Source organism: Falco peregrinus, chromosome Z (genome assembly GCF_023634155.1).
Source record: "Falco peregrinus isolate bFalPer1 chromosome Z, bFalPer1.pri, whole genome shotgun sequence".
In the NCBI taxonomy this organism is placed as follows: Eukaryota; Metazoa; Chordata; class Aves; order Falconiformes; family Falconidae; genus Falco; species Falco peregrinus.
The window spans coordinates 73536626-73564580 of NC_073739.1; the positions used below are offsets into that span (position 1 = coordinate 73536626).

General features: G+C 45.7%; 1 protein-coding gene across 3 annotated transcripts in view; it reads left to right on the forward strand.

The window, feature by feature from the left end:
* Nucleotides 1-27955, forward strand: part of PDZD2 (PDZ domain containing 2) — a 204902-nt gene that overhangs the window by 125940 nt on the left and 51007 nt on the right. For 2 of the 3 annotated variants that reach the window (XM_055790933.1, XM_055790934.1), the window contains exons 3-6: nt 10011-10413; nt 23364-23506; nt 24169-24301; nt 27222-27392. In XM_055790933.1, coding sequence (XP_055646908.1) covers nt 10011-10413; nt 23364-23506; nt 24169-24301; nt 27222-27392 — 850 coding nt within the window. The remainder of the gene's footprint in view (nt 1-10010; nt 10414-23363; nt 23507-24168; nt 24302-27221; nt 27393-27955) is intronic. The other variant, XM_055790935.1, reaches the window with a different exon arrangement.

Consider the following 27955-nt stretch of genomic DNA (forward strand, 5'->3'; position numbering starts at 1 on the left):
ATGTTGTTTTAGAGGGGTGATCCTAAAATAGCCTGCAAAAAAGATGGAGATCCCTGGAAATAGGGTGGTGATGTGTGAAACACAGTGACGAGATTTGGGCACTCAAGGTGAAGTGGGAGAAGCATTGCACACTGTATATACTTTGTACGTGGGTCACATGTGGATGGTTTTGTCCCCTTCCTTGTTTCTTCATGTGAGACGTTTGCTTTCCAGTTGGGTGATTTATTTCATGATTTGCAAATGTGAACTTGTTTGGGCTTCCTGGTATGGAGTGAGTGTTACACCTTGGGAGAAACAGTGTGGAGAAGAAAAGTTGCAGCCGTGCAAGTCTGAAGATTTTCAAACAGCACTGCAAATCAATCTGTAATGTAGTAAAATCTTTATTTTGTCGTATTGTCTCAGTTTGAAAGTCAAAGTTCCAGTGCGTCTTCATTTGCACTTCTGAGATTTGTTGTCTAACTCAGAAGTATTGTTTTTAAAAAGGCGAAACATCTGAACTAATGATAACAAGCTGTGTCTCTGCAATTAACAACAGTACTGAAGACACTTTGAGAGGTGCTTTGTAACTTAGAGCAACTACTGCAAAAAGTAAACAGGAATTTATTTGTATTCCAGTGTGTTTGTGCTGGGCATGCCCCCAGGCAAGTCTTCTCTGGCCTGGGTTCTTGCACTTCTTGTGAGGCAGAAAATAATGCGTGGACCTAATACGTGTCCCAGTCTTTGCAAACTTCCTTCAGATGAATATGTTGGAGAATATTCTCATGAGGGGCATGGAGCAATTACCCCACGTCTGCGTTAGGCAGTAGTGTAGCCCAAAGGGGAGGGGATCTGTTGGATGGAACTGTTGAGCTGAGACCTGACCACCACTCTATGGCTGTTTTTGGGGTTACTTCGGATTAGTTCTACTGTGGTTCCATGAACCAAATGCTGACGGACAGGGAGCTGAAGCATGTGGCACAGCAACAGAACTGCATTGAGTGTGGTCCTGGCTCACATCTGCCACTTGAATTTGATCTGAGAAGAACCTGGTGGGAGCTTGGAGACTGCCCGGGCATGCAAACCAAAGTACAGTGATAGGGAAAAAGAAATTAGCTTCAAAAGTGTGCTCTTGATTTGTGCTGAAGTGGTACACTATACCCTGTTGATGGCAGCCCTTGATCATGGGAGTGTTTGGAGGAACAGTGGCTAGCAGGCTCCCTACAGATTGAACATCCCCCTTCATTTGCAGGTTTTGGGCATATTTTTCCCCTCCATCCATCCTGCAGTAACAAGGCTGTAGAGGAACTGCCCCACACTACGTTAAGAGTCCAGTAAAGCCTTGCTTGAGAAGGGCAGATACTCCATTTTTACAAAATATATTTTCCAAAATGTCATGATTGGGGTTTAAGGGGAGCGTTTCTCCATGGTTGACAATGGTGGTGTTTGGATATGGATGTGGCTTTAGGGCTGTGACTGTACTCATTCACCCCTGTGCTGCAGCTGCATTGCCAGGAGCCGTGAAGCAGCTGAGTGTGTCTAGCCTTGCCCTGTCCTCCAGGGAGGGCACATCCACCTCAGGGCTCCAAGAGGATGACAAATTGATCCTGCTTTTGGCAAAAGTGTAGAGGAGATGTAAAATTCAAGGTGTCTCCCAAGTCCTCAAGAAGAGAGCAATTTGGAATGAAGAGCAGTTGCACAGGACGCCATACGAAAAGCTTGTGCTTTTCTTGCGTGGAGCTTCAGGAGCGTGAATGTCTTCAGGAGAGCAGGAAACAGTTGTGGGAGGAGAGACCACATCAGAGCAGCAGCATCACAGCATGGATCAAGGAATAATTGCAGATGCTAGTGCCCAGTTGTAACTGGATGTCATTTTAGCCTGTTGCAGCAAAGGCAGAAAGCTAGTATTTGTAATTTCTAAACTGACAACTAGCCATTTTAAATTACTCTGTTTTCTTGTAACTGGAAATAATATTTGTGAGTGTGTTCATGTGTCCAGCTAAATGTCTGTTTGCAGCAGAGCTCTGGACTAACAAATTGGAGCATTCAATGCCGTGATTGTTTGGCTGGATTACACCACTTCTGCTTATACAGTGTGCTACTAACCAAGGAACAAATAGAATTTGTCTCCTTAGTACCCATCTCGGGTGACCCTCTCGGACCCAAACCCAAAAAGCACCATGTTTGTCTGTTGAGACTTTTATATGCAGCTGTGGGAGTTGTCTGCTTAGTCAGATTGGGTGCATTGCAAAGCTTGAGTCCAAAATTTTTGCATTCTGGAAGCAACTTCACTGCTCTGTTTTACTAGCACAATCAGTAAATCGGCAAATCCCAGAGGATTTTATGCTGACTACAGTTGCATAATGTTATGTCTAGGATGTCTGTCACAGCTCAGGGGGTTCCTTTAGGTGTGGAAAAGCTGTGCAGCTCCTCAAGTCATCCTCTTCAGATGTTTGTTCTGTGAGAGGAGAGGGCTTAGTGAGGCCATCCTTCATCCATGGGCAGGGTGTTTTGGGGTCCCTGCCCTGCTTGTCTCTCCCAAAGCCCTGGAAGTGCTTCTGAGCTGTCTCTGCAGCATGCAGGGCAGAAGTGTGGGTTTTGTGCTGTGCCAGCACAATTGCAGTGATCTAGCCTGTCTTCTTTCCACACCTGTGACGGGGATGCAATTCAGCTGAGCTGCATTATCTGTGGTGAGGATGCCTGTCCTTTCAGTTTTAGGAACTGGAGGTACAAATGCCATTCCACCGAAACCAGCCAGCATTTCTGTCTGTAACATGTGTGCAGCTCCCTTCCCTCGGGCTGCAGCCACGCGTGTGTCTCTGCTGTACATGGGTAGGAGCTTGGGTGCTGCTGGTGGGAGCAGAAGCATGGTCCCCTGCCACTGCCAGCCTGTTCTTCTCCTGCCCCTGCCTCTGTGCTGCTGTGACCACGTCAGAGCGCTAGGCTAGGTTTAAACTCCCCATCTTGAGGTCTGATTTCTGAAAGTTCACTTTGGCTGGGTTAATGTAAAGCTGCATTGGTTCCTGTATTGGGTTTGTTTGTACTCTTGCTCAAATGACTGTACCAGCACCTGAGCAGGATAAAGGGTGGGAGGAAAGCTGTGGTGGTCGTTGGTCTTGGCCAATCCCATATGTAAGATCTTTGTGAAACTAATACTTGAAGCCAGTGGCTTCACCACCTTAGACCCTGCAGAAACTCTGTGGGATAAGACATGCTGTTGGCCTTGGGTTTTTTTCATGGAAAGACTTGCCTGGGGTGCTGTAAGCGATTTGTAGCACAACAAGGGAAAAGGAATTCAATTCTTCCAAATTCAAAGCCACATCATTGCATTGATACCAGGTAGAGTGAAGTGTCTCATCAGACTTTAGTCATGGTCCTATGTCGCAACGCTGAGCTGAATCCCATCTTCCAGCAAAAGCTGCAAGCAGGCAGTGAGCCCATGAAAACACAGGAGCAATCCTTCTTCCACTCACTTTTCAGCTTTCCTGACAGTTCAGGATTTCACAGTGGACAAAGAGGTCTTGCCCGGGGCCTCCTGCCAGCCTTGCCAGAAGCGTGTTTGCCCTGGGGGTCTTGCAGACTTGGGTGCTGGAGCATTTGTTCCTGTTTGAACATCAAATTCTTAATGGTTTGGTTTCTCTGGTGAACAGGTCAGACTTTGCCCTACTTGTGCTTGCTGCTACTGTTGCTTCTCAAGAAGTTGGTGTGGTGTTGTGTTTTACAGGCTGACAGCAGCCAGCCTGCAAGCAGCTCGAGCATCACTGGATTAAAACTGTAGCTTTGAGCACCGCACTATCTGTGCTCACCCCAGTGCTGTAATCAGCACCAAACATGCTTGTACTGGTTTAGAAAAGGCCACAGAAATATACCTTGAAATTTAACTTCCAAATTAATTTTTCCTTCAAGATTTCAGTAGGTCTAGTTGCATTCCTTGCTATAAATTTAATAGTAAAAAATACGCCATAGACAGAATAACCCCCACCCTGGATTCAGAGTTTTGTTCTCCAGAAAGCCACCGATTTGGAATGAGCCTTCAATGAGAAAAACCCAGTATGGTGTAGAGAGCCACAGCCTCTGTGGGGCTCAGGGAGGTGCTGCTTAACCTTGGCCACAAGCCGAGGGCTGAGGGTTATTCATCCTCCTGGAGAGGGAGGTGGGAGCCCTCTAGCATACCCTGGGCTGTTTGAATGCACTTCCCTGGGTGTTACTAGTCTCTCACCTCCATGACTGACTTCTCCTTTGCCCTTTCTGCCTCTCCTGTTTATTAAAAGGCAGGCAGAGAACATTGCATCCCTTGCGTGTGCCAATACCAGCAGAGCTCAGGGCAGGAAAGGGCTTGTTGGTGATGAGGTGCTGGATCGAAGTCATTCTGGTGTGCTGTAGCTCTGCACCTGCAAGAGTATGTTGAAGTAGCAGCTGGGTTAACTAATGCCATTGCTTTCTGCTGAGATAAATTGTGGTTGGAGAGCTTAGTCCTCCAGAGAGGTGGAGGTAAAACAACCCAAGGAGGTAAAGCATCCTGCAAGCTCAGCAGCAGCAAGGTTTGCTTGAGACTTCATAGCTCGGTGTTTTCCTCTGGCTGCATGCATCAAGGCAGAGTCGGCTCCTGCCTAGAGACATGGCAATATGTGAGAATTACCTCCCGGTGGTTGCCAAAATCTGTTCTGTGAGCTGATCATTCTTGCATGGTGAGGGCAGTGAGGTGAGTGTTTCATGAGGAGCCACGTGCCCTTCCATCAGTCACTATCTGTTAGTCATTAATTTGCCCTGCTTTACCTGAAAAGCAAGTTAGCTCGTTTGCCGCTGTCATGGAGAGATGGTTTGTTAAGTTCAGCTTTTAAAATCCCCCTTGGGGCCGGAGGCTTCAGTTCTGCTAGAATCTGCACTGCCCTTTGTATTTCCAGCCTAAAGAAGATTGGGTTTCAAGATGTTTTACCATGCCAGAGGCTTTCAGAGAAAAGCATAAAAATTAGCAGTCTGTCTGTCCTGCTAAGGGCATTACACATCCTGGGGGAGCTAGGCGGGGGCTTTGAATGCATTCGTCTCAGCTGAGGATTCTCCTGCATGCCCTGGTGAGCTGCATGATGGGTTGGCTGGTGAGATGTCAGTGATGCTCTGTGTGTATCATTTCCAAAACACTTTCTGGTCTATCAGGATGAAAGGTTCTGGAGAAATGTTAAATAGTATTATTAGTGTAAAATAAACATACTTCTTCAATATTTCTGGTCCTAAAGTGGATCCAGATGCTTTCTTATGGCTGCTGGGTCTGCTTTGGTTTTTCTGTAACTCAGTGTGGCTGTCTGCATTTGTTCAAGTAAGATGGGATATGACAGAGAGCTTGTCACAGCATGCTCTTGTCAAGTCTGTAAACTTTATATTTATATAGGCGGACACACACACATACATATATATGTATATACATAAAAATGAAAAAATGACTGGCTTACTCTAAGACACCGTTTCAGATTCAGACAACTTCTCACACAATGCCAAGGAACTTGGAATAAACTCAGTGAGTTTATCAGTTTTTATGATCACAGCAATCAGTTCAGCAGTGTAGAGGGGAAAGGGGATTTGGCTTTGTAACTCAAAAGAATTTCCAAAGGAAGTGGACGCATCCATCTCTACAGCTCTGATACAAAAAGTATTAAATGCCCCTTGATACCAGCTGCTGGTTGTGTTTTCCAGCCTGTGGTTCAGCTTTGTGAGATGTAACTTCCCAGCTCTGTTTCAACTGTAAAATAATTTCCCCCTATTTTTCAGGATTATTAACATTTTTATTATTTCTCTCCTACAGAGAAGAGCAAGTCTGCCCCACTGGTTAAGGCTGATGTTTTATACAGGCTGGGGTTTTATCGGAACTGGTGCCAGGGTGAGATCAAAACATCAGGAGCAGCCGGGTGGTCCTTCCTTCTGAGTGTGCTCGTGGGAAATGTTTCCAAACTGGTGTTTCAGTGGTATTTCAGACCCTGCTTGGTGAGGTGACACGGCAGCGTCTGAGGGGACCCCTAGCTGTGCCAAGGAGACTTGACACTACCTTGCAAAGACTGGCAAATACAGAAAGGGTGAAAGGGTCTTTTGCTGGTAAAATATTTTTATTTGCTAAGTAATACCACAGATGGATGATGAGCTCATAAAATCTTTTGCGTTCTTAAAATCAGTGATAATAGAAGTGTTATGTGTTGTTCTGTGGCCTTAGAAGTAGCTGTCCAAGGTTTCTTAGCTGGTATACAAGATCCAGGGCTTTCACCAAATCCTGCTCCATCCCTCACAAACTAAAATGGGGAACAGTTAGTTTTAGAGTCTCAGTTTTCAATAAATCTGGATCAATCAAAGCTGCATTAGGGATATTTTTGTTCCATGCACCTTCTCCATCCAAGCTGAAGACAGTGTTCAAACTGAGCAACAACTTGAAGGTTGCAGCTGATTCCCCACATCTGTGCTGAGAGCTGTGTGTATGCTCATCAGCTCTGATCCTGCCCTGCCTGACACACACAGTTGGTGTATTGATTGCTAAAACCTCTATGAGTGCTCTACAGGGACCAAATCTAAAAAAAGGCTTGTCTACACTGCGCACATTAAACCCCCTTGAGAAGTGAGATTTGGGGTCCTGTCTAGCTTTTGCAGTTTTATGCAGTCTAGAGGCTCTATAATTACATTTTATTGACTCCATCATGTTACTCCCTGACGTGGGACGCTCCTGGATTGATAGTGATTAAAATTCTGAAGGTTCTAACTTGTTTAATACAACCTTTCCTGTCTTTTGTCCAGTGTTGAGACCTTGCTGTGCTTCCCTGGGTTTTTGCGGTTTTTTTATTCTTTCTTAAGCAGGGGAAGAAATGGCAAAGGAAAAGGAAGCCAGCTATGTAGACTTCATGTACTTAGCAGAAATTAAAGGTGGCTCATGCTCCTTTGGTTAACGGCCCTGTCTTGGGAGAACAATACAGCAAATGAGCACAAATTTTTGGTATGTTAGTTTCCTATCTTGTCATATGCTTGGTGTTATACTAGGGCTGGCTTTCCAGCACAGGTGCCTGGTCTTTGGTTTGAAACAAATTCTGAGATAATGATGCCACTTACTGTATCACTGGTACCAGCTGGTTTTACCCTGTCTGGAAATACCTGACATCATCTGGTGTATGTAGTCATTTGGTCCTGTGCTAAGGTAATTGCTCACTGACCCAGAGAAAACTTTTTTTTTTTCCTGAAAACTTATTGTGTGCTTTGAACTGCCGAGAACTACTCAAGAAGACATAAACCCGTGAGGTACTACAGGCTGCATGCCTGGAACATACAGGCCATCTTGACATATGGAGTAAATCAGCACGGCTCCGCTGACTTCAGCGCAGCTGCATCTATTACAGCTTACTGTAATCCTGCTCCAGACTGTAGGGATGGTTGTCTGTGAACAGTGGGTAGAAAAAAACACTCCTTTCTTTCTTCCCTTTTGATAGTTTCACACTTTACAAACAGAATAAAAGTGCCACGAGTGGAGGCGAAAAGGTAAATTATTTTTGCCTTTATAAAATTACTTTATTTGGAGATACGCAAAGTTCCCTCTCGTTCACCTTATTTCCTAAATCAAGTAGTTGATTAATGCATGCGCTTGGTTACTGGCATTCAAAAATACATCGTTTTTGTGATTAGTTCAGAGATAGAGATTGGTGTTTTTTCTTAAAAAAACCCATACCTGAACCTGCATGAAAACAAGTCAGGCAGAACTGACTCTGCATAAAAACAGGGTGGGCAGCACCCATGTAAGCCACAGGACTATGGGAAGAGGAGCTGCTTTTCTCTTTTTGTGTGCCAGGAGAAGCAATGCTATCAGGCTTATGTGTGATGGATCAGAGTGCAGTGGTATTGCTGCAAGCAAAAGTAATGAATTTTAATCAACTTTACTGGCTGCCTTGAAATTTGAGTTGAAAGATAAATGTGAAAAACAGGCAGCCCATATTGTTTCTGGAACAAAACTGACCCTTTTCTGTTGATTAAAAGATTTTTTTCTTTTAACTTGATAATCAAAGATACTTCAATCTTAGTTCTGGAATTTTTTGTAGGCTAATCCTTCAGGTTCTGCCAGCCCTGGCTCCCTCCCTGAGCCAGGTGTCACCTCGTGGCCACCCAGACGGCTGACCTTGGCTGCAGAGGTTTTACAACCAGCAGGGCTCGCTGGCTGGCTGTTTTTAGCTGTTTTGAAAAAGATGGTTTAAGGTCTTTATTTAAATATCCTTAATGTTTAAAAAAAGACATGCACACCCACACAGAAGGCTTGCCTGGTGAAAACTGCTGAGTGGTCTGTCCAGGGAGTTGGAGTCCGGTTTATATTCATTGGGGAAATTTAGCACAGCCAGCATACTTGTCCTTCCCCTCTGTTGCTCCAGGGCTGCTTTTAAGGTTATGTAGTCACCATGTTCATTTGGGCATCGGTCTTCCTAATTAAATATAAGTGATTTGAATCCTGAGGTTGTCTGTGGGGGACATCTAAGCTTTGGGAAGAAGTGGACTGAAACTATCAGTTCATGTCCCTGGACAGAAGCACGCACCCATCGTGTTATTTCCAGCAGCTGCCAGGCTGGTCCAGATTACTTTGAGTAGTTGGGAGTGCTTTCCTCACTCCACCGTACCGAAGTTTGCCGCAGGGGTTATCATAGCTGCTTTTCCTGTTTTGCCATTAAGTCACCGTTGTGCAGGAATGAGTTTGAAGGGTTGTATTTAAGGCCAAACAACTTTTAAGAAAGGGAAGGGGAAAATCAGCCTACAAGCATCAGGGAGGAAAAAAATACTGGTGGAAGACTTCTGAGTTGCTCCTCCTCTCTCAGCTGCAAGCGCTGTGTTATTTTCTCTTAGGATCTTCTATGGTTTGACTCCACACCTAGTTTCTCATCTCCTCTGATAGCTGTAGGCTCCGCAACTGCTCCATATTAGTGAAGGGTTCATTGCAGCTGCAGCAGAAGCTTATTTGATGTTCTGGGACATTATTGCTGCTTTCACTAGTGAGAAAGGCAATATATTTTGGGGCCTGAATTAGTCTGAAAGGGCACATACAAACCTGTGAAGTACAAATTCCAGCTTGTTTGTGCTCTCTGTTGGTTACACCCTTGGCTCAGAACCCAAATATTTCAAGAATTTGGGTTGAGGTATATCCTTTCCCAAAAGAGGCATGAAGTTAGATTCCCCTTTTGCATCAATGGGTGCAGTTTCTGTAAGGTCACTGAGTGCTTGAAGCAGAAATGTTAATACCTTCAAGGCATGTCCAGAGACTTTGGGAGAGGAGGCGATGTTTTGCTCTGGTATGAGAACAAGTTGGCTGCTCCTTGTACAGTGAGATGACTTGGCTCTTGCTTTGATTAGAATACACTTGCTGTAAAGGAAGCCCGCCTTATTTCCATGTCCTCTTACAGGAGCCAGGATGGCTTATAGTGCCACGCTTTGCCATACTGAGGCCATTGGTGGTATGCCTGTTTATGCCGGTAGCTGATTTTTTTTTTCTTTTTTTTTCTCTTTTTCCCTGAGGCCTTCAAAGCATGAATGCACGTCGAAGCAGAAGATTAGTTTCACTAAGGAGGCTCATTTCAGATGCAAATGCTCTATGGGCTGCTGCACAAATGAAGCCTGCCTGTTTTTTTAATTAAAAAAAATATTATTTATTTTAATGCCCCACTGGAAACATTCTCTGCTTTGCTTTGCTTGCTTCACCTTTCCATGTTGCTGGGCTGCAGGTTCAGAGGTTGGGCTGCACAACTGGGAACACATTTGGTGGCATTTACCGGTTGTATTACACTGTGGTGGGATCGGTCTGGGTGGCTGGTAGGGCTGTTATTCCCCATGTTATTCCTGGTATTACTTCCCTCTGTTACTGAAGGAAGAGAGCATTTGCTGATGCCTCAGTGTCATGACATGTCCACGCACCGGGTAATAAGCTGCCTGAGAAAGTGCATGAACATCACAGGGCGCAGTGTGTTGGGGTGCCTGGGTGGGATGCAGGGACCATGAGGAGAGTAGTCGGTAATCCCTGTGCATCCCTTTCCTTGCAGTTACCTGGCCGAGCAGTGCTGGAATGGCGGCTTCGTCTACCTGATCATGTTGCGCCGCATCAAGCGCAAAGCCCCTCTTCCTCCCTCCAACGGCAACAACAGCAACAGCTGCGACCCCAAAGCCAAGCCCAGCCCCGAACCTGGCGACAGAGCAGCTCAAAATGGGAAAAGGACCAGGAAGTTTGGGGTCATCACCAGAACACCAGGTGGCAAGGACAGCAAAGAAAAGCCAGGCTCGGAGAACGGCAACGGGCACTGCACTCCCATGGAGGTGGAGGTTGCCCAGCCAGAGACCTCCGAAGCAGAGAGCAATGGGGAGGAACAGCTTCGGGGCACCACGGGGCAGTACCGGTGCCGGCTGTCAGATGGTGGTGTGCCGGACATTGGTGACCAGTCTGCCCAGGTACGTTTGCGTTGGGTTTTTCTAGAGAAGGAAGCAGCAGGCGTGCAAGTGAATTAAGGGAGTTTCTCAAACAGTTTCCCTGGTTTCAGTGCTCTGCCCTCAGGCTGAGCCTCCGCGTGACAACCTGTGCTGTTGGGGAACCAAGCAATGTGATGGGGCCAAAAACAGGGTGGCGGGAGGATTAGAGAGTTTAATAATGGTGAAAAACCTCTGTCATGCTCTGTCTGTGATGGAGGGGAAGACCCTTGTATCTCTGACCTGTCAGGGTTGGCCTCAGGATTTCTTTTGTTGAGACAGCTGATGACCTTGTGACACGAGGCCAGGAGGTGTCAGTGGAAGATGGTTGCTTTGTCCTTCGGGGCTTCATGTTTAGCTCTGAGCTTGACGACACCTTAAAGCTCACAGTAACACTGGAATCTGAAGCTTTCCTTTTCAGTGCACCAAACCACAGTGCATTTATTTGTGTTACAAAACTTGTTTGGCCAGTGTTTGGGGGCCACGTGGAAGTTATTGTGAATTTTGCTCCAAGTTGATGAGATGGATGATTTGTTAATGTTTGGGATGACAGTGGGATTGGGGGTTTCATCGCTTGTCTCTTCATCCTAATGGAGATCTTGGGGTTTGTTGCCTGACTAGAATTGCAGCATTGCTGAATGGAGAAAACTAACCTGAGCCTTGATCAGGTTTCAGTATATATCTAACACCAGAAAAGCTGTCTGCCAATCTTTCCAGAGACACTGATAGTATAAACAGATGAACCCTCCTTTGTTGGGCTTGTGGCTTGCTGCAGCAGCTGGGTTTGGTTTTAAGACTTCAAAGCTGGTAACAGAGCAGTATAAGTGGACATCATTATGTTGAGGAAAGCAAGGGTTTAAATGTGTCCCGGAATTAGTGCTCTGCAGTACTACTGTGGGGTGGTTGTGAACTTATATTTAGCTTAAAGTGTATTTGGAGGAGCTAAAACTGATTTTAAGAAATGCTGGTCTTGAAGAAGTGTAATTGAGAAAACCTGCTCTTCCCATCAGTGAGGCACGTTGGATGTCATGGTGCAACAGGAAGGGGAGGATGTTAATGTACTGTTCTTGCAAACCTCCTAATTGCAGTCTTTCTGAAAGAAAACATTAGCAGTTTTTAAATAAATAAATCAATCCTTCAGTACTTTGAAAGGTCTGGTCCATATAAAAATTTCTTGCATCTGTTCTGAAGATGTCTAATTAAACACGTGTTATAAATGAAGATGATCAGAATTTGTTTTAAGTGAAAAGCCTATATATTTTTTTTTTAAAAAAAAAAACCACAACAAAACAACAAAAACAACCACCAAACTCTCAATCCGGAGAAATCTTGTGCTATTGTTATCTTGATATTTTGAGTAATTTTGGTTTGAGAAATAAATTGTTAAATTCAGAACATACACATCTCAATTTGAGCAATAAATACATTTTTAATGCAAAGCACATACACGATGGCTTTGTAAAATGTAAAATCTTCGTTGAGTCACTGCAAATTTAGGAGCTATAATCTGTTCAGTTGTGGTATATCTGTTGTGAAGTCTTTTGGGAGGCACAGCTGTTTAGTAAAATTGCTTCTCTCGCTCTCTCTTTTACACCCCTCACTCCCCCAATATTTTGCTTAGAAATATGACCTCTGTGTGTGTCAGTATTAATTACATTTTCCTGACATTTGAGCGAGGAGAAATATGAATAGCTGGAGCCTGAATAGCATGCCTTGCTCATCCTTTGCTTTTTAAAGATAAGGGGGCCTTACAGAAGCCCAGCACTTCATCACTTTAGCATCTGTGGGGTAACTGCTATCAGAGTAACGAGTGGCTTAATTCAGTTTCTTAGTAAGTATTGAACAGTGACAGTGAATAAAATTTTCAAAATTGAGTCCTCTTAAAAAAAATAAAAATTTTAAAAGGCATGGAATAAAGACACTTGGGAGCCTCAAATCTCACTTCCAGCTCTGTTTTCAAAGCGTGACCTGGCACTTGGGCATGTGAGATCCAGCCGTGTCAGGAGGCGTTTGAAAACAGCATCCAGGATGTTGTGTCAGAAGTTGCAGCCTCCTTCCAGGCTTCAAAGTGTGAGCCAAACCTCTTGTAGACACAGGATGAGCTGTCTTCTCCTGAGCAGGGAGCCCTGCCAGCGCACCCTCTGCAGGGAGAGCAGCTCCATCCCCACTGCCCGGCCCGCACTCACCATCTCCTTCGCGCCTTGACTAACTGAATATCCAGGGCTGTTGGCCTCTGGGAAGCACTGTGCTTGCTTGGAGAGGATGAGAGCCAGCCTGCCGCGGGCTAGAGGTTGGCTGCAGGCTAGAGGAAAGAGTTCCAGAAGCCGCTCGGTGACTGACACTGCTGCGGGAGGACATCACAGGTCCTCCACACTCCTCTGCTCCTCCCCACTGCTCCTTCCCTTTTCCCTACCACAGGACACTGGAAAATTACTGAAATTGGACTATGAAGTCCAGGCAAAAAGGCTTTTTTCTCCTTGTAGAAAGTCACTTTGATGCTGTCATCACCAGAACAGGGGAGGAGAGATGGCGTCATATCTGCATGTCTTCAGCCTCTGCTGTACTGAACCCAGCAGCCAGCTCCTGGTCAATGCCTTGGGGGTGTTGTGCTGGCAGTGCTTTTGAGGCATCCATGTGTCTTCAGTGTTGTTTGCTTTCTGGGTACCTCCTCTCCCATGACCGTAGGTTTGTTCTCCTGTTTTCTTGCTGCACGCTACTAATAACAGCAATGCTGAAGTCGTGAAACAAGAGGCGAGACGAATACTGTTTGTCAAGTGAACTTGCCAGGAGATTCCTGTGTTACTGGTTTGTGTGCATGTGTGAGTCCCCTTCTTCAGGCTTGCTTTCATCTCCCGCATCTTGGTCTGTCTCTCCTGTGCGCTTGGCATTGCTGGCGCTATGTATAAACAAATCTGCCCGGCTGCTTGCTGGGATGTAACCCTCAGTAAATATTGTACCTGTCAATTAGCAGGCGGCATTTAATGTTTACAGGTGGCTAAGTTGTGCTGCAGTATTTTTAGGATAAACTGAAATGCCCTTTAAAACATGGGGATTCAAAGCAGCAAGGCTGTATCTACCTGGCAGGAAGATCCCAAAGGGCTGGGAACCAGACCTGACCTTGGAGAGGACCCAGGCTGGCTGCAGCGGGAGTTGTGGGCAGTGATTTAAGACCAGGCAATCTCAGAGCCAGAGTAATGATCCGTCACATCCTGGGAAGGTTGGGGAGCTTAGCTACAGAAAAGTTTACTACTTTTATTCAGTGACCTGAGACAGGGTGGAGTTTTGTAGGCTGGTAATTATAAGGACACTGATGACAGAGGAGTATGGGGAGGGGCTGCTGGAGTCAGCTGAAAAATGATAAAGAAAAGGAAACTAGGAGGTTTCTTCACAATACACAGATTTTGTGGTTTCATTGTGTTGACTGGTAGGACAGAATCCCTCACTTTTTGTTCTCAGTTCCTCTGTTTTTGGTGTGGTGTTTTTGGAAGACCTGTGGACTGCTTCCTTAGCTGTGCAGCCCCTAGGAGTGCCCAGAGGTGGTCAGGTACAGCTGGCATGGACAGGGATCAGAACTAAGGCTGCAAGGACCAGGGTTATGAGTGTGAGGGGTGGGAGTGTAGCTATCAAAAGGGACCTGGACTGATCCAGGTCTGGCCAGCCTGACAGAGGTTTCATTGATGAAACCAGAAGAAGCCTGGCTGGAGATGAAGTATACCAGAGCAGACTGGCTACCTTTGCTTCCTCTGGCTCCAGCAGGATGGTCTGAAAAGTCCTTGTACAGCAATCATTAAAAGCAAAAATGAGACACCTCCTGAACCCCCTTGAATCCTCTTGCTTCTGTATAAGCATCCAGATGAGCAAGGGATTGAAATCCAGATCCAAATATAGCAGTCAGTGGTGGGAGCTGTGTAAAGGAGATTGGGCAAAGTGCTTTAATAGCAATGGGAAGCAGGGGAGAGGGGCTGAGGCTCTCCGTTTGGGCATTTTTCCATTGGGAGAAAAACATGGCATGGGAAAAGTGCAGGGTGCACGCTGGGTCTCCCAGGCTGGTGGTGGCGCAGCAGCGTGGGGCTGTGGTGGGATGCCTTTCCAGGATGGAAACAGGTCAGCATCTGGTGGCCCCCCATAAAGTGTGTCTGGTGTTCTTCTGAAGCAGGTGTACCATCTAATAAAAGAAAAGAGGCAGGAAGGTGAGGGGACATTAATGCCACGCCTCACAAGGTTTTCGGGGGAGATCTGGGTTATAGTGGGGCTTCAAGATCTTGTCTCCATGTTATTAACCCAAGTTACTCTGCAGTGGGTTGGAGCTGCCAGAGCAGTGTGTCTCACCAGCTTTATTGTCTTACAGACCAACTGAGCCCAGCTTTCATAGACCACAACCCTCTCCAGACTCGTGAGTGTGTACACAGGTGCACACAGATGTGTGTGTACGTAAAAAGACTGGCCAGGTCTTTGCCAGCCAGCACTTGCTTTTGTATTGCTGCAGCTGTGTGACACTTGGTTTCATTTTATCAGCAACTCTCTTCTTAGTTTGGGCCCAATATTGCTTTTATATTTTTTTTAAGGTGGCTTGTCTCAGGAAATGGTGAATGCGTTTGACTTGCATTTTGCTTTGTAGGTAGGAAAGGCTGACAGCCTTTCTATAGCAGTATTTACCGATTAGCATTGGTAAATGCCAGCTTTGCCTTCCGTTTTGGTTAATGGAAAATATTCCTTATCTTGCCAAGCAGAAGAGGAAGGCTAATGCATGTTACAGGAATCAAAACATGAGGCTTGAAATGATGTACTGGCTTTAAGCATTTTACTATTTTTTGAATGTGATGGAGGAAAAAAACATTCTCATCCAGTTGCTGTACCAAAATGAAAACCTTGCTGTGAGCAAGGTACTCCACTGAAGCTGAGCTGCTTTACATCAACTTTTTTTGGCAACCTAAGCAGTAATTAATGTTTCATCAAGGCTTTTATGGAACTCATATGATGCATGTTTTAGACATAAATAACTCTATTTTTAGTTCTTAATGTAGACACCTTTAGTCATGTAAAGGCCTTCCTCAGAATATGTTTCTGTTCTTAACGTCTTTTATCTGTTGTGTTTGCTTCCAACTTTCATTAACATGAATCCTGGGGCTATCTACTGCCTTGAAGTTTTAATGTGCACTGTGATAAACATGTCTTCCCTCTCTCTTGCCTGTTTTGGGTTGTAAACTCTCTTAGGGACAAGGGCTGTCTTTTAATTGCAGCTGTACAGTGCTGGCAAAACTTGGCCTTGCTTTTGCTTGAGGTTTTAGGAAGTGCTTTGATGTAACTAATAGTGAAATTACAGTAACTTTTTTTTTATTATTATTATTGTGCTGCCAGTTATGTTCCCCCTTGCAGTAAAACAACCGTCGTCACAGCTTTCAGGGGTTAAGTCTCCTAGCTGACAGATTTTTTCAACTGACTCTAAGGTTTTGCCTTTCTTTGCTGTGATTTAAGTGATAGCCACAGCTGTGGTAGCTGTAAATCTTAATTTTGAATAGCAATCTGTCCTTTTATTCTGTTTTTGGATTGAATTTTCCAAGGGTGCGGTGGAGGGCTGGGTGTAGAGAGAGTCTGGTAATGGGTAAGTTGTAATGAGTAAGTTTTAATCTGTCATCTTGAAACAGAGTCCTCACTGATGGAAATGAGCTGTCCCCAAAGGCAGCACAGATAGGTGTGAGGTTGTGTTACAGGAGGTCTCGGCCGTGCTCAGCTAGCACCAGCCGTAGGTGAGAGCACCAGTACGAAAGCATTTCCCACCTACACTGAAAGTGTGGGGTTGGTTTTTTTTTCATTTTTCGTGGGTATTTAAAGATACAGCAAACTCACAACTGGAATGCAAAGGACTGGCTTTAGCTGAAATATAAGTTCACACCATTTTATGTTTTAATCATTAAGTGTGAATGTTTGAAACCAAGTGGACGTGCCTAAAAATAGAGTATGCTGTTTGCTTAGGTGCTGTAATGTTTCAGGTGTTAGTTGAGATTATAAAGCTACATACATTTAATTTTTGAGGCAGGTGCTGAAACTGCGTAGCAAACCCAAAGGATTCATGTCGCTGACAGATGTAACACCATTTCCCAGGAGAGACCTGTCTTTAGCTGATGTGGGAACATGGTGACTTACTCTAGGATGGACTTTAATCTACTGCAGGCGGTGAGAGTGTTCTGAGAAACTTCAAACTAACCAACTAACCATTCCCAGTAGCCCAGCAAGAGGATGAGTGTGGGCAAGATACCCAAGGGAACGCGAAAACTTTTTAACACTTAAAAGCCTGAGCTTCCCAGCCCAGCACTTGCTGGGCTCTAACCCTGCAGGGTCAGGGATAGCTGAGAAGCCCTTTGGCTGATGGTGCAGTAAAGCCTCTGTCAATGGCAAGAAGGGAGCAGCCCGGGGAGGTTGCAATCCAGATGGCGATGGCTTGGGATGACAAATGACTCCAGCAGATTCTTGTAAGGGGTGATGATGTAGTTCAGGTGTCTGCAGTGGCTGATAAAATGTTTAAAGCCCTTGCCAAGGAAATGATGTCAACAAGCAGTCTGTCTCAGGAGGCGGATCCCTGGGGGACACTCTTAATTTAAGTTGCAGATTTTTCATCCACTCTGCTGTGATACCTGTTTTGTGTATTTTAATTGTGTGTTTGTATTTGAGGGAGGGTATGTTTTTGCTTTAGATTTTCCCTCAGGCTTTGTCCCCTAAGACACATCTCTTCCTTGGGGAAAGTACTGCTGTTTCAATGAAAGAATGCCGAGTGTCTGGTGGCTGTTTGTCCAAACAAGGTGAGTTGTTGGATCAGTAGTGGACACTTGAATGCAATCAGAGTTGTGTCTGTACTGCTGGCTCCTGCTTATTTTGAAGACATGGAAACTTCACATGGTCAACACTGTGTAATTCATATTAAGGGCTACTTGGGCGTTGGGTTTTTTTCCCCCCTCTTTCAAGTGGTGTAGGAGATACCTACTGTGTGGCTTGCATCATTCAGAGGTAGAAGCCAAAGGCTTCAGTAGCTCAGTGCTAAAAAATATTCATAGGCAGTAGTGATGGACAAAGAACTTCTGTCTTGGAATAATTTATTGGCAAATAAATGTAGATATTCCGCCCCCTGCCCATCCCCCCCCCCCCTTTTGATTTGTCTTGGAGTTGTTTAGCTTGCTTGTACAACGATGAAAACAAACCCCAAGGCAGCAGATGAAAGCAGGATTCCCGCTGTCAAATCAGCCTTAAAAATAACCTGCTTGAGATCAGATGAAAAATATACTTATTATCCACTAATGAAATAATTGGTTTGTTAAGAATCTGCAAAAATCAGATTTTGGCATGATTTTCTGGTACTGAGTCATTCACACTAATATCTGTGATGTGAAGAGTGATGGCTTTTGACTGTATCTTGAGATTGACGTGTTTGAGCTACTCACCTGGTATGTGATCATGCAAGTTAATTTCCCGGCTACTGATCCATCTCTCCCACCTGCCGGCTGGGGAATGGGGATAGTGGGAGGAGGCACGATTTGACCCAAGGTGGGGCAGACAGCTGGGAGCAGTGCTTTTAATTTATCCCACATCAGTGGAGGATGCTGGGGAGTGGTGTGCTGACGTGGCCATCCCAGTGTATTCCCTGTCCCTGTAGAAGAGGATGCTGCACTGGTCGTTGCTGGTCTGAATGCGATGCATTTCTGTTTGGGAGATTTTGTTCTGGTTGTATACTGGTTTTCAGCTGTGTGTGAGCAGCACATTGGCTGCCAGCTCCCAATGAAGCCTATTGAAGTAATTTTGGTTTTACTGCATGAAACTTAGAACTTTCTCTTAAGTGTCACGTTTCCAAAGCAGCTTCGTGGCCAGTGAAGAAAAGCTTGCGCTTTGCTTCTGTGGCTATTATAGGGGAAAACCTGTGAACTTCCTAAGTGGGAACGGTGCAGATGGACAGTAAAAATCCGTGTTGAAATGCAGAGGAAGGAAGGTATCCCATGGGCTATGGTAGGGCCCGTGGCAGTCACTGTGTGCGTACAGACCTTGTGTGGTTATTGGTATTCTCATCAGGGCTTATCTCTGTTTTTATTTAAAAATTGTTACTTATTTATACCAGGTTCAGCTGAATTGCTGCTGTGACAGAAAGTGCTTTTTTGTAGACAACTATTTTACATTTTCCATTTTACTGTCTAGCTTTTTAACTACTTACTGTGTTTCTGTTTTCCATTTGTTTACACCTTGCTCCTGCCAAGCTTTTCTTTAATACAAGATTTCAAAGCAATTTTTCCTTTCTAAACATAGATTTGCAGCTTCTTGAACATGGCACAGTCAAAATCAGTCAAACCCCTTTAAACTCCCCTGCAATTAGCTGGTGAAAGGGGGGAAGAACGGCTCCAATGTCTTTTACTTATTTATTTCTTTTCCTCAACACTCCGAGGAAAAACGTTCCTTTTTGTTTTATTAATGATGTGCTTATGAAATCAAGCGTTTGATGGTATGCACTTGGAGGAGGCAGAAGGCGAGCTTCCCCACGTCGCTCTGGCAGCGTGCGTCCTTTCTGATCTGTAGCATGCTAGTTTGTTCCAGATGTAGGCTCGCTCTGAACAGAGGCTGCCTGATGTACAATGGCTTCATGGTGGATAAGGATGGCCTGTGGGGACCCACTTGAAGCTGCCAGCTGTATTCTCTGTTCCCACTTGTGGTCTGTTACATAAGATGACCTTTATTATTATTTTTTTTTATTTGTTTGTTTGTGATTAATCCAAGTAGAATATTCACACTGTCTTTAGAAACATTTTAATTACTTGTAGCTTAGGCACTTTGAACAGCCTGAAGTGGAAAAATCTGGTCCAAAGGGCTGCCTGCTTGAAAGAGCCAACTGAGGAGGAAAGTTGAGTCACCTAAGAGTGATGTAACTGCAGAGAACAAAAATCAGCCATCAGCCCAACTGCAGCCTGACTTGACCATCTGTGTTTCTGCTTGCTGTGTGAGGGAGGTAGAAAAAAAAAAAGTAGGTCTGAGAGGGACTTCAAGAGATGATCCCGTCTTATCTCCTGAGACCGTCTTTGACAAATGTTGGTCCGTTGTGTCCATGAAACCCTTCCACTGAGAGGAATCCACAGTCCCTCTGTGTAGGCAGGTCTGCTGCTGGCACTGAGTTTACAAGCAAAGTCCATCAGCTGGATCTGAGCAGAGTTAAAGTATTTACTTCCAGGAGGTGGGGAACAAATGAAAGGAAATTTTGACTTTTCATTCCTTTGACGCTCTCAAAGCAAGCATGGGTGTCTTTCTGAGTGTTCCCTCTTGGCCAAATCTCAGGTGAATTGCATTAAATTTTCTGGATTGTCGTATGCAGATATTCAGCCCATGTTTTCTACTGAGCCCTTTCCACTTTGGTTCTCAAGTGCTGAGCTGTGTTACTGTGGCTTGACTTTGGTTAAGGGATGTAGGTTGGTCTCCTCACTCTTGAGAGTGGCCAGAGCTGGGTACCACCTAGCCCCTGGCTGCGTCAGGAGCTGGCAGTGCCTCTCTCTCTGTTCTTGCTGAGAATGTCTGGATTTCGATATACCTGGCTGGACTGGCATCAGCACATCTCTGCTTTGGGCATGAAATGCTTTTTTGCACCAAGAGCTGTGGGTGCACGTAAGCAGATTTATTGTGTGGCTTGTGAACAAAGCTGGGGGGATTATTCCGAGTCATATATAAATGAAGCTATAAGAATTATTCCAAGAGGATGGAAAAGTTCAGAAGTTAATAGGAATATAAAACTGACAGCAGCCAAGCAGCAACCAGAACTGTGCAGGCAACCAGAGGAGACTGGTCAGCAGTTAAACTCGTCCTCCTCTGGGCAGGGATCATGCAGGCTCCAAGGACAGTGACATCAGTCCTGTAAACTGCCAAATGTAACTACACTTGGAGTTTCCCTTGGGTATTGTAAGTCTCTGGAGTGGAGTGAATATGCCAGAATCCTAGCTTTCATTAAAGACTAAGTGAGCTTGTAGTCTTTTTGTTTATGAAGGAAAGCTTGAAAATACGATCTGTTAAAAAATTTCAAAATTGAAGACATACATCACTCTGCTTCTTTCGTTTTCTTTTTTTGAAGTGTTTAGGCTTTGTGTTGTTGAACCTGGGAATCTCCAATAACTCAGAAAAACTGGTTTTAAGGAAAATTTAAATGCATTTACAAGTCCTTGGATTTAGCACAGAGCTTTACTAGTAAGGCTTTCCTGTGATGGAGGCACATAAGGTGCACATGCAAAGTGGCAGCATTTCCTAGCTGGCTGTGAAGTATCCCACGCTGCTCCGTGCAAAAGAGGTAGCAGCCTCGTGGGGAGGGGAGGGGGGTTCTGCTGAACACCCCCTTTCTCCAAAAGGCCTCAAGCAAAGGCTAGCAATCTGCTCCTTAATACTTAGCTTCCAAATTTTTGGAGTGACATACCTTGGAGGTACGTGTGTATTGGTGGGGGGCGTTTGCTTTGTAGCACATGGTTAAATAAAGAGCTGTGAATGTTTTATGAAGAGGGGAAGAAGAGTGAGGAGATCTGATTTCCAGTCGACACAGAATTGTGTATCCCCAGTGTGAAATGTGTGCAGCTGACCGGCGGGGACTTGAGGGACAGCCTTTTCTTACACAGGAGATGGTGACCATGTCATTTGAAAATGACTGGAAGAAGTGATTGGGTATGTGCCAAGTGGTTTCGTTGTGTTTATTGTGGCTGCGTTCTGCCATCCGTGTTCAGACGGGGTAATGCTTTCCTTTGCAAGTGCTTTTGATTTCAGTGCGAGTTCAAGGGGAGTAAGGTGCTGCTTTCATTAAGAGCAGAGTCTTGCCGTTTGCTGCTCTTAAGTGCTTTGCTATGTAAATGAATATTTGAGAGTGGGTCACTTAATAAATTTTGGATTTTTTTTTTAAAATGAGTGATAGTGAGGAGTGCTGAGGAATGCAAGCTAGGCGCTGCACATCGTAGGCCTCTGCATAACTTGCATTCCAAAAAGCTTTTGCAAATCATTAAACACAATTTTATGACTGCATTGTTAAACTTTATTGAAGGGTCTGCTTCCAAACTGGATGTAGCAACAGGATACTCAAGAGTGGCATCTTGTGAGGAGAATAGATGGTCATCATTTCAGCCTGGGCTTGGCTGGGGGAGGCAGAGAGATTGTATTTCTCTGTTACACCATTTTCATTATGAGTGCAAAGTACTTTATAGCAATAAAATGTCTCTGGAGTATTTTCATGCTGTAGCTCAGTTCTGTTTTTTTAAGTAGATAAATATAGTTGACTTTTGCCCCTACATTTAACACAGCGTCTCATGTATCACTCTAATTTATCTCAAAGTGTTCTCTGTCCTGACACGTCCTGTTATTCAGCAGGCGACTGAGCTTAATCGATGCTTGGAGGATCCCACTTAAACCTGTTGGGATATTGCCTGTGTGCATGACTTTGAAGTTATCAAATTGCCCACAGGTATATGTTTTTAGGCTAAAACTTTTGGTTTACCTTTTAAGACACCTGGTTTGTTTTTTCTGTTTCTCCTACCTGTATAAGGCTCTAGGGGCTGTGTAACATTATTATTATTATTATTATTATTTTCACTTTGTTCTTAAGATATTGGTGTAGATACTGACCTCTTTGTTCCTGTATCTGAAAAACTCATCTTGCATTGAGTTTAAAAGTTTCAGCATAGGGCCCCAGGGATCAGGTGAAAAAAAAAAAAAAAGGCAAAAAAGCATATTTTCTTCCTTTAATAAAGGCTCTGGTAAACAATGCTGGCCTAAAACATGCAGGTTGCTGCTACAACCCTTGCATTTGCCGATATATTTAGCAGTTCCCCTTCTGAGAAACAAGCAGCAATTTGTATGTGCTCTTTACAGTTTGGCATGAAATTTTAATCATCTTTGCTACTTGGGTGTTTGCGTACTGTGAGAATGTTACTTGTGTGCATAACAGACCCAGTCAGAAATAGCTGACCTGGTGCCCAGTGACTACAACACATGGCCTAAAAATTGCCTCTGAATTGTGCATTTTGCTGTCTTGCAAGTTTGAAAACTTCCTAGGGTTTCTCAATTCTGTTATCCTGGTTCTTCCCCTCTCTGAAATAGTCACAACAGTCGCCTTGCGTGTCTTGTTGCTTGCTTGCTTGTTTTTCTCTTTCTGTTTTTGCTCTGCTGATACTTGCCACAGTTGTGTTTCCATGCGCCTAGTCCTGTCACTAGGACTCATAAGAATTGTTCATGTCTTACTGCTCTGGAATTTGTAAAGCACTTTTTGGATAAATCTTTATACTAATTGAAAGAAAAATAATAAAGACATCCTAAACATCGCTTATTACCTTGCTTATACTGAAAAGTTATTCTCTGCGGTGGGTAAATTTATTTATTTGTTTAAAATATTATTTACAGTCTGTACAACAGCTGTCCAATAAGAAATATTCAATTGGGAGCTGACAATTTGAAGCTGGTATGTCTCAAATCCTGCATAACCCTCTGGAGAGGGAAACACTTCTGTGTGATGCCAGTCTGGTCCCTGCTGCAATAGCCACTGTGCTACCCCGTGTTCAAGGTGCCCCTTGAACAATGTTTTGCTCCTCTGCAGCCCTCCACAGCTCATCCTTGAGTTTTGGCGAAGGGGTTTGAGGCTGCTGGCTGCTTCAGGAAGGATCAGGGCATTGAGAGCAGCACCTCTGCGTGGCTCAGAAAAGCTGCAAAAAACAGCCCTGCAAGGAAACCTCTACGTGCTGACCCTGCTCTGTGCTGCCTTCTCCTTTCTGCCTCCTTCGCTTGGACCACAGCTAACCCAGCAAAGCTGAGCAAAAACACCCATATAGCTTGAGCTATACGGATGTGTGGTGATGGGCAGCAAGGTACTAAATAGCTCCCTCCTGTACCCTCCTGGCCCTCTCTCAGTGTCCAAATCCAAATTCAAGGACTCTCTGCACGTTTTCTCTCAGCGAGAAGGTTGCCGCATATGGAAGATGCACATCCTGAAAGGAACGGACGGGCTGGGAATCCAGATAACAGGAGGCAGAGGGTCGAAGCGGTCCCCTCACAGCATCATCGTCACCCATGTGGAGGAAGGTGGCTCCGCACACAGGTGAGGTGACAGCAGTGCCTTCCTGGGCATGGGTGTGATGGAGCATCTGTGGTCATCACTGTTTGGCAGACTTATGAGATGGGTGCGGGGCTTTTGCCATCCCATTGTGTGAGGGTGATAACATGGCATATTTAGCTTAAAAACTTTTTTTTGTGTGGTTAGTCACTGAAGCTTCTGCCAGTATGTTTAGTCCAAACTATAGACAGATCAAATGCTTGGTGATGGAATGTAAACCAAGGAGCCTGATGTCTTGTGGGGCTTTTCCCCCAAGTCCCTTCTTGGAAGACGAGCCTTTCCCATGGGACTGGCAGTGAGTGAGTGTGGTTAGTGCAGCGCAGGGTGCTCACTGCCAGGCCTGGCCCTTCTCCCTGACAGGGTGGAAGATGAGGCTCACTGCTGCTCCCTGACCATCTGCTGGGGTATGGAGAAGGTGTGAGGAGCCTCAGCCTTACAAAGAGGGTGAAATGGCTCTGGTTATAAAAATGGCTTCCTGGGGGCACCTTTCTGAGCTGCTGTTTTGGCCAAATAACACTGCACAGATCAAGCTTAGCATCAGGCAGGTCACATGTTGTCTATGTCTTCACATCCCACTTCATGCCACCAGAGCCTGACACAAGGGAAGGACTGCCCTGCAGCTCTGTGTTTCCACTCTGTTTCTGCAGGGACGGCAGGCTGATGGTGGGCGACGAACTCCTCATGATCAATGGGCAGTCACTGGTTGGGCTCTCCCACCAGGACGCCGTGGCTCTCCTTCGCTCAGCTGCTGGCCTGGTGCAGTTGGTGGTCGCTAGCAAGGTACGGTCCTTGGTGGTCTCCTGAACGTCCATCCACAAGAGTTTGTGCAAGTGCTGCATGGAAAGGGCATGGGTTTTGACAGGGAATCACGTGCACATTTGCTCCCCTAAATTTAACACATAGCTATGGGAGACATTTCAGTAGCTGCCATAAATCTGTGGCAAATCAGCAGTGTATAGACCACTTAATGACTTGCTGGTATTGGCACTGTTGTTCAGTGTGCATTTGAAACACATGCATTTGTATGTGTGCAACCATTTTCTTAAAATATACGTTAAATAAAGCAGGCTGTGCTCAGCCTTTTCTGCTTCCTGCCTGCATAGCTTCCGTAGCTCTCATCTCGTCCTGTCTGTGTGCCTGAGGTCTCTTGATGATGATCTCTTGGCTCGAGTAACTTATTTTGTCCTTGTTAATAGCTTGAAGTGGAGCTCTTGCAGATAAAGAAGCATGAAATTTCAGGGAAATGAGTGGAACTCATTTATCCGTTGGGCTCTTCATTCTGCATTCATCGCAGGAGAGGTTGAGGGGATATTACATATTTTGTCTTTTGTTTAAGAAAATCCTGCCGATTTGCTCTCCTCCCCATACCACAGCCTGCTGCTCCCCACTTGAACTGATGTGACTATCTTGTGGGCAGCCAGCTGGCTCCCAAAAGCACCTGGGGGTCTCAGAGAATCACAGAATCGTTTAGGTTGGAAAATACTTTGAGATCATCAGGTCCAACCATTAACCCAGGACTGCCAGGTCCATCACTAATCCCACATCTATGTGTTTTTTAAACACTCCAGGGATGGTGATTCCACCACCTCCCAGGCAGCCTGTCCCAGTGCTCCACCACCCTGTCAGTGACAACGTTTTTCCCGACACCCAACCTAAACCTCCCCGGCACAGACTGAGGCCGTCTCCTCTTGCCCTGTCACTTGTCACCTGGGAGAAGAGACCGACCACCCTGCCCACACCCTCCTGTCAGGCAGCTGCAGGGAGCCACAAGGTGCCCCCGAGCCTCCTCCTCTCCAGGCTGACCCCCCCCAGTTCCCCCAGCCGCTCCCCACCAGCCCTGTGCCCCAGCCCCGGCACCAGCCCCCTGCCCGTCTCTGGACACGCTGCAGCCCCTCTGCGTCCCCCTGGCAGTGAGGGGCCCAACCTGAACACAGGAGTCGAGGGGCGGCCTCGCCAGTGCCCAGTGCAGGGGGACAGCACTGCCCTGGCCCTGCTGGCCACGCTGTTCCCGGCACCAGCCAGGATGCTGCTGGCCTCCTTGGCCACCTGGGCACACGGGGGGCTCATGCCCAGCCGGCTGCCGACCAGCCCCCCCAGGCCCTTTCCCCCCAGGCAGTTCCCAGCCCCCTGCCCCCAGCCCGCAGCGCTGCGGGGGCTGGTGTGACCCACGGGCAGGACCCGGCACTGAGCCTGGTTGACCCTCACACAACTGGCCTGGGCCCATCGCTCCAGCCTGCCCAGACCCCCCTGCAGAGCCTCCTGCCATCCAGCAGATCAACGCTCCCCCCAGCTGGGGGTCACCTGTGAACTTGGTGAGGGGGCACTCGGTCCCCTTGTTGAGAAAGAGGATCTTGTGTTAGAGGGACTGCTTGTAAACCTGCATTTCCAGGTGGAGTGTGAAGTGTCAGTAAGGCACTGTGTCAGTGTTTGTAAATTTTTTCTTAGCTTCATCTTCAGGTTGCCCCAGCCAACCTGATGCAGGTTTCTGTGCGTTTAATGTCTGGGTGTTCTTATGGTTTCCCAGGACACTTTATGCTCATGGTTTTCAAGAAGAGCCTCTATCTCACTATATTCAATGTGAACAACCTATAAGTTTTCTAATGTTTCGGTTAGACAGTGAAGTTCATTGAAGAGCTTCTGTAGGTTCACAGCCTGGTATTAAGCCCACTGGTGTTTATTCTGGAAACACCACACTTGGATCTGAAGTAGGTACATGTTGTATTTCCTTTAGACAATTGGACTTTCAGCTAAAATGCAAGATGGTAGACTGCATAAATTTATCCTTAGAAGTATTTTCATATGATGACTGCAGCAAAATAATCATTGCATATAAGCTTATCACATAAAACTTCACATTCCTGATCAGGCTGTGAATCTGTTTGGCCCACGCTCTGTGTGCTTGGACATTTTTCATGCCCCTGGGAGGAGGACTTGGAAAGGCAAGTGGTGGGGAATCCAGCCTGTGCTGTGTTCCAGGCGGTCTCAGAAAAGGTGTAAATAGGTGAAGTGTTCCCCCGCAGCTCTCTCGGGGCGCTATTTGTTGGTATGGGAAAGCAGCCTTGCCATTTGGCTCGGTGAGTGCTCTTGAACACAGGATCTGTTCTGAAAGCAATAAAATGAATGTCTGGCCACTGCTTTTGGCTGATGCATGTGTTTGCCTCCTGGAAAAGGTGCCAAAGACTGTAAACAGATTCTGAAGCATCAGGGCTGAGTTGGTAGAGGATCAGTGGGTCAGTTTTCATTTTGGTCTCCTGAGTAGGGTTGTTGGTGTATTATTCTTGTGTGTGTAGGTAGACAAACGTATGAAAGGGGCAACTGCAGGGAGGGAGCAGGAACACAGAGTGTGATTTGGGATGCAATGAAAAGAGTAATAAGGCCTGTAAACTCTGGATCTGCTCGCAGTGACATTTAATAAAACCCAGAGTGGGAAGGAGCAGGCTGCTGGGGAAGCATTTATTTTAAAACCGCCTTTATAAATCTAAACGGTTTAGATGCGTATTGGCCTGTACTTTCTATATATGTGCTTTAAAATCAGGTTTGCTTTTTTCTAACTGGACCACTAAAATTTGGGCACGTGGAAGTGTGTAACAAGAGGAGAACTGCCACAGAGCTGTCACTGGGCAGGTGAAATGAAGCAGTTTCACCATGACTTTAGTGGTTTTCTGCATGCGATGTAACATGTTTGTTGTCTCTTGGGTAGGAACCTGCTGAAGGGGATTTTCTGAAGTACCCATCTACCAGCTTGCCAGACTTGCTTAGCACTTGCTCAGTCCAAGACTCTGTCTCTTGCACTGACAATAAGGAAAATGAAGAGCCAGAAGAAGAAGATGATGTGAAGGGAGTGAATGTGTCTCCTGAAAAACTGGTCGCTGTAAGTGTGGCTTTGGTGTGATGTTTTTACTCTCCCTCTTGACGCCTGTTTTCATCTGTCACGTTCTCCTACAGCCTGGCATGGCCTCAGGACGGGGCAGTCCCATCCAGCCCTTCTTTGCATGGGATGTAGGGGACAAGCTGAAACGGGGATGGCATCTACCGCAGCATCCTAGCGTGTTGCAGCAAAGCAGCAGCACTGGGAGCAGGAGCTCTCATGTCCTCCAAGCTATGTGGCAACCATGGTTTTGTTTTTCTCTCTGCCATTGGATTGTTTTCCACCCACTTCCACTGCTTTTGTTGGATCTGATGCAAAGTCTTTCGCGGCGCTTACGCGGTAACACGCTCTTCTTTCCCCTCCTTTTGTAACCGAAGTTCTTTAACAGTTTGTGATCCAAGTCTTCGAGTTTTTATTTGCTCTGTTGAAGCCAACAGACACTTTTGAGGGGAGGGGTATGACTTTCTGACTGTGAACTGTAACTGCTGAATAAATGCTGCCAGTTCATAATCTCACTTGCATTCCCTTCAGGGCTGCATTAAGCAGAGATTAAGTGGATTATTGTT